Source organism: Myodes glareolus, chromosome 12 (genome assembly GCF_982192425.1).
Source record: "Myodes glareolus chromosome 12, mMyoGla1.1, whole genome shotgun sequence".
Lineage (NCBI taxonomy): Eukaryota > Metazoa > Chordata > Mammalia > Rodentia > Cricetidae > Myodes > Myodes glareolus.
In genome coordinates, this window is record NC_142037.1 from 29,677,541 (window position 1) to 29,690,420 (window position 12,880).

Sequence of the window (12,880 nt, forward strand, 5' to 3'; positions counted from 1 at the left end):
GGTAGTGGGAGTGGGAATGCGTAGTGGGGGCAGGTCTGTGCCTTAATTTCTCTGTTGGTGCCAGCAAGCTGATAACAACCCATAGGAAAGACTTAGGTGGACCACAGAAACAGTTTTAAAAAGTTGTATTTTTAAAACATTTCATCTATTTGTGTGTGGGAGGGGTGCGTGTGTGTGCGCGTACGTGTACGTGTGTGTGTGTGTGTCTGTGTGTGTAGGTACATACACCCATGGAGGTCCTTGAATAACTTATGGGAGCTGGTTCTGTCCTTCCACCATGTGAGTCCCAGAGATAGAACTCAGGTCACCAGTGTGGGCAGCAAGTGTCTTTACACACTGAGCCGTCTTGCTAGCCCTATAACTTATTTTTAATATCAGTGCAAACAGCAATCTAATGAAAAAGACACAGGATGTGAAGTAGTGAAGTAGGTTATATAGACAAGGGTTTCAAGTCTCCTTGTCTGAGTCCCTGTCCCTAGAAGAGTTGGTACCAGGGCTTGTACCCCAGTCCTCCACCTAACAGCTGGAGGAATGGAGTCAAGAGAGATAGGGATCCCCAGGACTCATGGAGAGACCACAGAAGAGGGAAGCCTGCTGCCCAGAGCTCTTGCCTCCGTGTCTAGCATTCTACCTGGGAGTGTCGCTATTTGTTTTGTCTACCTATATTTTTAGAAGACATGAGGCCATTCAGGGCTTTCCCCCCATACTTAGTAGTTGGCTGGCTCGCAGAGGAACTTAGAAGGCATGTGGATGTGTGGCAAGGGGAGCGTGTGTGGGTACCAATTTTAGCATGCTTATAAGTCTGGAGAGATGGCTCAGAGGTTAAGAGCGCTGCCTGCTCTTCCAAAGGTCCTGAGTTCAATTCCCAACAACCACATGGTGGCTCACAACCATCTGTAATGAAATCTGGTGCCCTCTTGAGGAAGAGACCTGGTCAGTTGTCCTCATCAACTTATACCGTGAAACGCAATCTGGACACATTCAACAGAACCGCCACATGCGGGCTGCCCATGCACGCTTCAGCACTGCCAGGGCATAGATTTCATTCATTTACTATAACCACTACCCAGACTAAGCTGAATCTACAGATGGGACTAAGTCATTGTCCTTCTGGGTAACATGAGTAGCAAGTGGGGGACATAGCGGTTGGCATAGATCAATCCAATGCTAACACTTTGCTTTTTAGCATAGATGGATCAAGCTGTCTCTACACAGCTGGATGGACCTAATTTGGGGTGTCAGGGATTAAGCAACTCCATAAGGAAGGGTAAAGAGTAGATTGTCCTGATTTATGACTTGCCCTCTGAACTTCCGTTCCTTTTCTGCTGTAGCTGTCTGGGCCTCCACATCATGAACAGCTCCCCAGGAGACATGAGAGATGCGCCTGTCCCCAGCCACCGGCAGTGTCTCCTGCCCTCTGTGGCTCACACTCCCTCTGTCACCGAGGTGATGCCAGCTAAGAAGATAACCTTCCTCAAGCGGGGGGATTCCCGATTTGCTGGGGTTCGCCTGGCTGTTCACCAGCGCACGTTCAAGACCTTCAGCGCCCTCATGGATGAGCTGTCTCAGCGCATGCCTCTGTCCTTCGGTGTGCGCTCTGTCACCACACCCCGGGGCTTACACGGCCTCAGCGCTCTGGAGCAGCTGCAAGATGGTGGCTGCTACCTCTGCTCTGATAAGAAGCCCCTGAAAACTCCCAGAGAGCCAGGCCAGCTGCAAAGGAAAAGCCCCTCTGCAGGCCAGTCACGGGGTTTTGAAGGTGGGCATGAAGCTCCAGAAATGGCCTCTTCCTGGAAGGGTCCCATGGCCCCGAGGAGGCTGACACTGGTGAAGAATGGGAATCCTAGGTGCCAGGAGACAGTGGTTGTCAGTCACAGGAACACCAGGAACCTGAAGGCCTTCCTCGGCAAAGCCTCCGAGCTGCTGCACTTCCCTGTGAAGCAGGTGTACACAGCCAGTGGGAAGAAGGTAAGGCATCCTTCTAACTAAAGGTGTAGAATGTGAAGACACTGAGTCAAATCCATTAGCCAAGGAACAATCATCAGGCCTAGGCAGATAGCTCAGTTGGTAAAGCGCTTGCGAGGCCAACATGAGGACCTGAGTCAGAAACACACACACGCACATGCACACGCACACGCACACGGACACACGGACATGGACTCGGACAGGACACCTTACTCAAAGCTCCCATTTAGTAAGTACTTAGTATGTAGCAGGCTCTGAGCATTGCACATACTTCTCATTTGTTATACAATCCTCTCAACAGTGTATTTCCATGTGAGTTTAGGGCAGGAAACAGATCGCTCAGGGTCCCTTGGGCATTGAGAAATGTAATGCAGGGTATTAGGAGGCAGGTCTGGAAAGCTGGAGTATGGGACCGGGGTTGGGTTTACAGAGATGGCTCACGACATACTGCAGGTCCTCGTGCCTTTGCTGGAAGCACCGTGAATGTTGAGTTTAAGAACTCATTGGTGGCGCGGACAGCCAAGCTTGGGAAGCAGCGCTCAGCAAGAGCAGCTGCATCTCAATGCCCAGGGATGAGTCCGCCATGGCCATCTCGGCTGCCATTATCTCCCGATTCTCACATGCGCACAGCAACCTCAGTCAGAAGCGGGATGAAGTGGTATCTACCGAACAGCTTCCTTCTCAGTCTTGATCAAAGGCACCCAGTGGAGGGAGAACCCAGCCTGCACGCAGTCCTCACTACAAAACCTAGGAAGTGTAGCTGGTACCTTTCTAGGTCTTGCAGAAGATGGATCTCTGACAAAGGCAGGCATTTCGGGAAACTGAGCTAGGCTGATCTAGTTCCATCTCCCCACCACCTGGTCCTGTCTCTGCTTAGCCCTGGGACCTCCCTCCCATAGTCAGAATTGTATTTACTAACCAGGTGTGGTGGCGCATGCCTAGAATTCCAGCACTGGGGAAATAGAGGCGAGAGCGTAGCACACTGGAGACTAGCCTGGCCTATACAGAGAGTCTAGGGCAGTCTCAAGAATCAAAACAAAAGCATATTTACTTTCTGCCCCAACCCACATCATCTCTGCACTCTCTGCCTTCTAGTTTGGTTACAAGCCCACTTTGCTATCGTCTCTCAAAATCTATCAAAGTCAGTAGCTCCCAGAATTCTTGCACAAGGTAGTATCAATCAAGAGCAAAAGCCAGGAAATTGGTTATCGTACATCTCTCAGAGAGCTATGAAGAAAGCCAGGCAACCTCACACAAGGCTGTCGTTAGTGTTCACATTGTCCCTTCTACTCTTCGTCTAGTGTTCCTTCCACCTTCTGTTGGCCTTCTGCTGATGGTGGTCATGCATCCAATGGAGTGACTGAACCATGATGCTAGCAGGATGAGTCCTCTGAGGCCCTTCTTATAGAGGGCTGCTGGGGTCTTTTGTTACCTTTCCTGCTGGACATGGCCATCACACAAGGCTCCCAACAAGGGTTTCCCCATTGTGAACAGAAGCCAGACTTCCCCTTGGTAATCAGAACCTGTTAATCATCCTGCATAGGAACCCTCCTGCTGCCGGTTGGTTCATTAGCTTGGGGTGTCCCGTGACTATCTTAACTTCTAGTTTCATGGAGCCTTCTCTTCTGGGTCCTGAGTCTACTAAACCAGCAAAGCTCAAAGCTGATAGGAAGAGACGTAACATACACATCTGAGCCATGTGTGGTGACACATGCCTGTGATCCCAGCACTCAGGAGATGGAAGCAAGGGAATTGCATGCTGGGAACCAGCCTGGGAGACCCAGAATTCTAGGGTAGTCTCAAGAAACAAAACAAAAGCAAAAGTACCATATTTACTTTCTGCCCCAAGCCACATCATCTCCACACGGTCTTCTAGTGAGCATGAGAGTCACTCTCATCCCTGGGTGTCTGTGGTCCATAGAAAAGCAAAGCAGTCCACATTCCTTGCCTTGGAAATGCATATTACATCCTATGGGAACACAGCTCAACCTCATAAAGGGAAGCCTCCCAGCTGGTTCCCACTTAGAATCTTCCATAGAATAGTCACCCCACTATTCCACATTATAGGGGTGATGGGGCATATAGAGGTAAATTCCTATTGCTTGTTTTGAGATAGGGTCTCACTATGTAGCCCCGACTGGCCTGAAACTCGCTATGTATTCCAGGCCGGCCTCGAACTCACAGATATCCACCTGTCTCTGCCTCTCAAGCGCTACAGTCAAAGGTGTACAAGCCAGATACACAGTAAATCCTACTGGTGTTAGCCCACTGCCTCATATCTTCTGCCGTGATGCCTGCCCTCTTCCTGATTTGTACTGGCATTAAGTGGGCATTCTGTAAGCCCTCGATGGAGATGCTAAAAAAGAATGGATGAGGACTATCTTTAACCAAAACAAAACTCTATTCCTTTCCAGTGAATACAAACTGCCCCCAATAGGTGTCCTCATTACATAACAGCAGTGATATCAGAGGGGTTTGGTTTGATTAGCTTCCCACTAGGCATCTGACATCCACCGAGCAGGAAAATCTGTCCATGAAATAATCAACTTTTGGTGACCGCTTACTAATGACAAGAATGTCCTCATCCACCAGCCAGTTGTGGGGCAGCCTTTAGGAGCTGCTTCTCTAGATTTCCTTGCCGCCAACCCTCTAATCTTGGTCCTTCTGACTCCTTGACTCTCAGATGGAATTCATAGCTGGGTCTAAGAGAAGGACAGAATTTGAGAATAGTCAGGCTATCTCGGAAAGCAGGGCTTACCCCGCATTGATTCACTCAAGCAAAGGCATCTGACTTGAATTATACAGAAAGTTATCAAATGCTCGAGAGGACTCCACTTGGGAATGTGATAGGCTGAGAATCAGATCTCCGTATGAAAGCACTGAATGTTTTGCTACAAGCACTTTATAAAATGTATTCTGGGTGGTTGATGTATGCTCCGGGAAGCAGCTTAGGGCTTTTGACCTCCTTTCTATCCAGAGTAAACTGTGGTCACAGGATCTCAGCTGGTGGAGACAGAGACAGAGATTCTGCAGGCAGTGGGCTCTCAGACTCTGGCTAGTGGGATGTGGGAACCCTGAATGGTATATGCAAGGGTTAGGAAGGGCAGAAGAAATGGGCTTTTCCTTCCTGGGCCTTCCTGAGCAGAGCGTCTCTGCAGGACAGGCTCCCAACTCCATGCTCACCTCCTCCAGGTGGACTCTCTGCAGACACTCCTGGATGGTCCCTCCCTGCTGGTGTGTGCTGGGAATGAGGCATTCAGACATCTGGAGATGGAAAATGATGGAAGGCACAGGACCAGAAACTTATCTGGTGTGACTGCAAGGAGTGGACGTGGTGAGTCAATTTCGGGCCTTCCTGAATCTTTCAAACAGGACAGTGACCCCACAGGCTTGGTTGTTAGCACCTCCAGATCCATGGAAAAGGTGCTTTGGCCAGGTTCATAGGTCTTCCAGCCACTTTGGGTCTCTCTTGCTTCTTCCTTCTTATATCAGCCTTAGAGCAGAGCGTGGTTGGAGACATCTGAGGCCAGTGTAGATTTTGACACGGGAATTTGAACTCAAGGTTTCTAGGGTCTAAAGGAACCATTAAGATTCCCAGTGGACATCATTATGGAGGTGCTGAGCCCTATGAGTTGAGATAGCATTAAGTCCTTCAGAGTCACACCTGTCTTAGGCAGCAGTGGTATCTGTAACAGGTTACAATGATTAAAACACACCACAACCATGCATTGAGACATATAGATGCATTAAAAAAAAAGCTCACAGAGGGCCAGGGTTTAGACATCATGTTAAAACATACATTATTTCATATGCATATGTTCATAAATGCAGAATAAAATTACAGCAAAACTGTTGGACTGATAATAGAGTGTGGTGAATAAAAAAAGGGTTGGCCTTCATGGGACTCCATTAAGAACATGACCAACACCAATATCTGAGACAAAGACAATGTCTGGGCACAAGCTAAAAGAGCCACCAGGCTTGCTTGATGTTTTCTCCTGTCCAGATATGTTCGTGAGGCCTGTCCTGCTGGACAAAGGTGCATCCCATCAAGCGTAGCTCGGGGGATAAAATAAGACATGCTCACTCAGGATGCCATTCTTCCCTAGGGCTACTTTCTATCACCCGGGCTCCAGCTCTTTTTGTCTGCCTGTGGGGCAGGCTAGACTATCATGAACTGATGTCATGTGTTTAGACCTCTCCTGGAAATCTTTTTTCACCCCAAGAGCCTGGCCATTGTAAAGGGAGATGGGTCACCACGATACCAGTTTATAGTTTATGGGCAGCTCATGGGCAGCAGCCTGATGCCAGGTCAATGAATCCCCACAGTGTGTTTCCATCTCCAACACATAATCTCTCCAGACCCTGATGGTGCGGTGCCCATTCAGCAAGCATTAATTTGCAGCGGATGTTCTGTGAAGGATGCTTTCTGTGCAACAATTCAATTGGCTGCATATAATGAAGCAGAACTAATGAGCTGCAGATCCAGAAACGACAGGTAGCTGGTGGATTTGGGTTGGGTTCACACTCAGTTCTTTCTTAGTGCTCTGTGGCACCCACAGGTCCTTCTGGAACGGTTCTGCCCTTGTCTTTCTGCGGCTGCTTTCTCCAGTAACTCAATGCCTTGTTCTCTTTCCTCTTGCTCCGCTGTACAGCAGGTTGCTGGGGACCAAACGCCAAGCAGAGCGTGATGCACTCAAGGGCCAGGTCTGGCAGCAGGCTGCAGCAGTTTCCCTTGATGTCAGAGAGATCGGACCCCAGGGGCCATCCAACCTGGGCAGGGCCTGCTTTGGACAAGCACCCTCGGGACACACCTGGCCCACCAGGCTCCTTGGTGGCTGCTGATGACGTAGAAAAGAAGGTCTGTATGAATGAAGATGGCAGCCTGTCTGTGGAGATGAAGGTCCGCTTCCAAATTATGGGCGAGGATACCCTGCGGTGGTCGCAGAGGGTGGGGCATGCCAGTGTCTTCGCCCCAGCCAGTGGGGAGGGCCAGGTCCTGAGGGAGGCTGATCCCTTCTGCTGCAGACAGGAGGGGCACCCTTGGGGGTTCTTGACTCATGGGACACAGGGTCTAGATCCCTGTGATGGAGGATGCCAGGGAGCCTTTGATACGGACCAGCAATCACAGCCCAACTATGACATTTGGAGGAACCCTCTGACCACCTCTGGGGGTGCAGGTCCAACTCGGAGGAGGAGATGGGGCCTGAATAAGCTCTCTGGATGCAGGAGCCACTGGAACCAGGGGGCCAATGATAAGAAAGGACATAACAACAGTAGCCCAGTCTCAAGTCCCAGGCACCCTAGAAGTGCCCAGCCAGGCTCCTGCTGTCCCTGGACTTCCGAAGGTGAGACAGACAGTGACACCTTGCATCCAGTCTCCTCCACTTCTTCCCTAAGTGGGGCTGAGCTAGGAGCTGGTAAGGACCGCTGTCTAGAGGACACAGCACCCTGTGGCCTGGGATCTGAGACCCAAGGTATAGAAAGGGCCCTTTCTGATACATCAGTCAGTGCTGAGTCTCATGAGATGTCTAGGGAGTGTTGTGACCTGCACCACAGAAGCTCAGACCAGGCGAGGGTCACGGTTTCCCAGGGGCAAGCCACCCAAGGTGACAGGACCTGTGTTTCCACCAAGAGTCTCTCATGTTTGAGCCACATGCACCTTCAGACAGAGAAGTGTACACAGGGCACCAGGTACCAGGAGGTCCGAAGTGAGCCTGAGCTGAGACTGCCCCTGGTTCCAGGCCATTCTGCCTCCCAGGACACACAGAGACACGCTCTCCCAGCTCCTGCCGGTGCCCCAGCCCAACGGAGGCAGAAAAAGCAGAAGAGGCCAGCTGGTATTGTGTGCTTACCTGGTGCCTCTGTCCCTTACCAAGGGGCTCAGAAAGGCCATGCCAGACAATGTCACTGTTGCAGGGACACTCCATCCTCACTGGACACCGTCTTGCAAAAGCAAATGCCTGAGGAAGGAGAACAGGCCTACCCAGGAGGCCTAGCACCACAGTTTTCTCCACACTCACCCAGTGCTGGGAATCAGGCCTCCGGGGATCTTAGATCGCCATTTTCCAGTTCTCTTGACTTTCAAGACCCACAGGCCACCAGCATAGCCACCATCCTACCCACGGGTGACTCAGACTGTGCATCCAGCTTTTACCATTCTAACACATGCTCTGCAGAGCCAGCAGGGGACACCGAGTGCCCAGCTCATTCTCCAGCTCCCACACCTGTCCACAGTGGAGAGGTTGGTCGCCTATGGGACAAGGCAGGGGCCGACCCTGAGTCTTTCTCAGCCTCTGTTTTGCTGGACACATGGCCTGAGGCAGAAGATCCAAGAACCCACCAAGATTTCTGCAGCTTACAGGTGGCAGCATCCCCTGTCTTCACAGGCCCCGGTGGTCAAACACAGGCCCCCACCTCTGAGGCCTACTGGGGATCCAGAAGCTTCTGCCCAACTCCCTCCCAGGAGCAAACATGTTCCAGAAAGGACCCTACAAGCAGCAATAGCCCCAGCAGTGACCACGGTCAAGATGACGGTCAGGCAGAGCCCAGAAAGACTCTGCTGGGCAAGTTCCCTGGCATCAAGGGAAGCCTTGAGGAACAGGAAGGGGATGGTGGTGTGACACCCAGTGCTCTACCCTCCTCCTCTCCCGATGCTGTGGTTCGTGAGTGGCTAGGCAACATCCCAGAAAAGCCAGCACTCATGGCATGTGATATGGAAGGCGAGGCCACAAAGCTGGCCAGTGATGGTCCAGAAAGTGCTGAGGAGGACCTTGGTGATGGCTGTTCTCTGAAAGTCCTGAAGGAACTGGCTCAAGCCAGCCAGCAATCCCCAGAAGGGGCCACTGATGAGCAGCCAGAGACAACAGGAGACCTCCCTGGGACTGGGTCTGTGTGCTGCAAACCAGGAGGTGATCTCTGCCATGATGTAGCATCAGGTGGAGGAGTCGAGGCCCCTGCAGAAGCTGGAATAGGAGAAGGGACCGCTGTGGACCATGGTGTGAGCCTATGTGCACTCCCCAGCAGGGTCTCAGCCTCCACACAGATCATGAAGGCCCTGCTGGGCTCCAAGCCAGGCCGGCCCAGCAGTCTCCCAGAGGTCTCCAGCACTGTAGCTCAGAGGCTCAGCTACTCTGCTGGGACCCTCATTGCCTGCCTGGCCAGGCTCCATTTCTTTGATGAGGATCTGGGTCTTCCAGATGGCAATGTGAGGCTTGAAGAGTCTCCCAAGTACAAGGAGATTCTGAGCATCTCCAAGGCCTTGTGGCCTGGGAGTGTGCTTGGGCAAGGCCAGCTGGACATGGACACTGGCCTCAGAAAGCTCACTTCCCACCAGGTTCTGCTGGGGACTGAGGACTTCACCCCCACCTCCTCCTCTGGTGTAGATGTCAGCAGTGGCTCTGGAGGCTCGGGGGAGGGCAGCGTGCCCTGTGCCACGGCTGCCGAGAGAGCAGATTTGCCCTTGAAAATCCCCTCACCAAGGCCTGACTCCAGGAACCAGGGGTACCCAGAGGTACCGAATCATTCCACAGCCTCACCTGACCCCCAGGTGGGGGCTTGCGCCACCAGTGGGGAGGAATCAAATAAAAGTGGCAGGGAGCAGACGTGGGACAAGGCTCCAGAACAATCAGTGGAAAGCACAATGCTGGAAGAGGAGGCACAATCCCAAGAGACAGAAGGGAGGGTAAGAGAAGGGAGGCTGCAGGAAGATGGCGTCCATGGGAAAGAGCTTCCAGAAGAAAGGGCTGGAGTCTGCAGTCGGGAAAGGCTCCGAGCTGGCTCTCGGGATGGGGAGTGTTCACCGGAAGACACCAGAGCGTCCAAACATGAAGAAGGAAGAGATACTACCTCTGGGCCCCCAGATGGGAGAGAGGAACCCACAGAGTCCCCTCGTAGCTTCAGTGAGAGCAACTCAAATGTTAGTGAGAGTCAAAGGGTCCGTGTATTGGAGACGGGGTTGGGAGAGATGTCCGGAGTGGCTGCAACGGACTGCAAGCAAGCCTGTATCAAGACCAGCTCAGGGACCAGAAAGACGAGCACGCCCACAGCCCACAGGGAATCTCTGGACCCTGACCCCATCTGGGTGTCCAAGCTGCTGAAAAAGATCGAGAAAGACTTCATGGCTCACCTGGCTAGCGCCACAGCAGAACTCCGAGCCCGATGGAACCTTCCCGACGACAGCCTGCTGGACCAGCTGGTGACTGAGCTGGAGCAGGATGTGGGCCGACGACTTGAAGCAAGCACTGTTAGGGAAGTGAGGAAGATCCAGAGCCGGGCAGGGAGGATGGTTCCGGAACCACCCAGAGAAGCCCTCCGAGGCCAGACATCGCTGCAAACAGAGCTGCGCAGGCGCCGTCTTCAGGGTCTGCGTAACTTCTCAGCCTTGCCTGGCCAGGGCGCCCTCTCCCTCAGCCTGGAGGATGGGCCCATTCTCAGTACAGCCTTAGGGACCAGCCCAGGTGTGGGGGTCACGAGGGATGAGTTCTGTCCCTGTGAAGTCTGCCTGAAGAAGAAGATGACCCCTCGATTCCCAAAGGATGCCACAGCAGCCTCCAGCGCACCGGTCAGAAAGGCTTTTGACCTACAGCAGATTCTACAGAACAAGAAAGGAGGTAGGAACGGAGAGGCCGTGGAGCTGGCCCCTCAGAAGACAGGGATGGCTGTGCCTCAGGAGGACCCTAGATCTGTCCAGGGAACTGGTAGGAAGCAGAAGCTGCTGTGGACCGCGGGGCCTGGGGTAGATGAGGGAGGGGAGAGGGAAGGGAGACCGAGGCTGGGAGAAGAGAAGGATTCTGAGTTCTTCAATGTAGAAGGAGCTGGTTGCCATGGGACAGAAGAAGATGCAGCCACTATGAGAGAAAGCGAACTCCAGGTCAGTGTTGCACAAGAAAGCCGACAGTTAGAGGAGGGTGGGACCAAGAAGGGAGAAGCCCCATACCAGAGCTTTAGGGATAGAGAAGCTTCGGAGGCTTCAGGAAGACAGGGTGATGGTGGCCACTCTGTGGATACTCAAGACACTTGCAGAGAAAGACAGCCAGAGGCAGAAGGAGGAAGTCAAGATGAAAGGGAGAATGGTACTTGGGTTAGTTCCAGAGAGGGCCAGAGGACGGTGGTTTCTGAAAACAACAGCCTAGACCAAGAGGGGAGGCTCCACAAGTGTCACAGAAGGCCAGACCCCCAATGCCACCATGTGGCACACTGCTCCCGGGCATCATCTTTGGGCAGCTGCTCACAGGTATCTCAGAAGAGCTCAGAAGAAGACCTTTCAAGGGGAGAACTCAAGTGCACCAAAGACAAGCACAGTCAGGTCTCGCATGCGGAGAGAAAAGTCACCACGATGTGCCCGGAAAGTTTTTCTGAACAAGAAGTCCCCTCCAGCCCAAGACCTCCAAAGCAGGGGGAAGGAGAAGTCTGTCATGGCGAAGATGAAGGGACAGCTGGAAGTTTGGTTTGTAATCAACTTGGGGGTAGGTCAGATGGCTTTGTCAAGGACGATTTAGATTTCTAGACATCTAACGATAGGATAGTGATGAGTCTGAGAGATGCCTGCATACATATATTACCCACATACCCGAGAGAGTCTCAGGCCACTGGGGATGTACAAGAAACATGGGCAAAGACAAAGAACTGCGATCCACCCTGGAGCTGCAGGCCTAGCTTCCCAGCTACTCGGGAGGCTAAGGAGCGGGGATAGAAAGTTCAAACCCAGCCTGGGCTATAGAGCAAGTTCAAAAGTCAACTTGGACAACTTAGAGAGACATTGCTTCGGGGCCTGGGGCTATAACCCAGTGGCAGCATGCTTGCCTAGCCTATTTGTGGCTTTAGGTTCGACCTTGACTGTGACGACAATGGAAAGGACTTGCCAAGGTTAAACCACACCACACTGTCCCTGGGAGCCAAACTTCAAGGTCCCCACGCCCAGTGTAAAGTGTTAGCTGTGAGCCTGACGTGTTATCAGACGTCAGTCAGTTCCTCTGTCCACACAGCCCAAGAGCATAGAACAGTCTGGAGAGATGCCTGGGAGCTTCTGCTTGCGTTGGCTTTTGTGAGGGAGTTGCTTTCTCTCTCACTATTGATCCCCAGTTACTCCCCCCTTGACTCCTCTGGGAACACTTACCTCTTTTGACTTGGAGGTACTTTTCTGCCGGTCTGGAATATATGTGGTGACTCGGCAGATGTGAAATACTTGGGAAAAACAGATATGTTCAGGGTCATGAAATAGAGTTTGTTCTCAGCCCCAGTGTCTTAGGTTCTATCTGTCACAATGCCTACTGTTTGTAAGGGGGGAAGCAAAGAGCCAGAAGGAAAAGTGACCTCCTGTCAACCAGAGATCAGAGACAGCGCTGGAAAGGGACCAATCGCATAGCTCGCCATCCTTTTCTGAATGTTCTGTGGAGCTTGTTCTCTGTATAATGTTTGCACACTGCTATCTCAAACACTTAAATATGTAAGGACTTTCTATAAATGAATAAGATAAATGCTTTAAAAGTTTCAAATTCATATTTTAATTCCTGAACAATTTTTATGGATGGTATTAGAAGAAAGAAAAATGTTACCATTCCCTTATCATTGATCTCTTTCTCCCCCCCCCCCCCCGCCATGTTATATTAATGCCAGAGCACATGCCTAGCAAGCGCATGCAGAGTTACAGGCTGAGAATGAAAAGTCTTTTTTTTCTTTCTTTTTTTTTTTTGTGGCAGGACCTCTTGTCAAACCTGGAACTTGCTAGCTGACCAAAGTCCCCCAGAATCTGCCTGTCTCTGCCTCCCTAGCCCTGGACTTGAAGGGCTTGAAGCACATGCAGCCACAGTTGGCTTTTTAGAGGATTCTGGAGATCCAAACCCAGGCTTGCACAGTGAGCATTACCTGCTGAGCCATCTCCCAAACCCATTCATTGAAAGATAATCTTTCAGAT

The 12,880-nt window shown here is 51.8% G+C and overlaps 1 protein-coding gene and 1 long non-coding RNA gene across 2 annotated transcripts; one reads left to right on the forward strand and one right to left on the reverse strand.

Moving 5' to 3' along the window:
- Positions 1-1,350: 1,350 nt before the first annotated feature.
- Rp1l1 (RP1 like 1) lies at positions 1,351-12,461 on the forward strand. Its single transcript, XM_087912177.1, has 3 exons — positions 1,351-1,968; positions 5,158-5,299; positions 6,624-12,461. Exons 1-3 carry the CDS (start codon positions 1,351-1,353, stop codon positions 11,471-11,473), a joined length of 5,610 nt encoding a protein of 1,869 aa, XP_087768303.1. The 3' UTR covers positions 11,474-12,461.
- On the reverse strand, positions 5,694-10,232 carry LOC148120239 (uncharacterized). The gene is made up of 2 exons (XR_015739467.1): positions 10,094-10,232; positions 5,694-8,930 (listed from the first exon to the last, which is right to left on the reverse strand). It is a non-coding gene; the product is annotated as an uncharacterized LOC148120239 (long non-coding RNA).
- Positions 12,462-12,880: the final 419 nt, after the last annotated feature.

Coding starts and splice junctions, on each gene's coding strand:
- Rp1l1 (XM_087912177.1), top strand. CDS start 1,351: ATGAACAGCTCCCCAGGAGACATGAGAGATGCGCCTGTCCCCAGCCAC. Junction 1,969..5,157: donor ACACAGCCAGTGGGAAGAAG/GTAAGGCATCCT, acceptor CACCTCCTCCAG/GTGGACTCTCTGCAGACACT. Junction 5,300..6,623: donor GACTGCAAGGAGTGGACGTG/GTGAGTCAATTT, acceptor GCTGTACAGCAG/GTTGCTGGGGACCAAACGCC.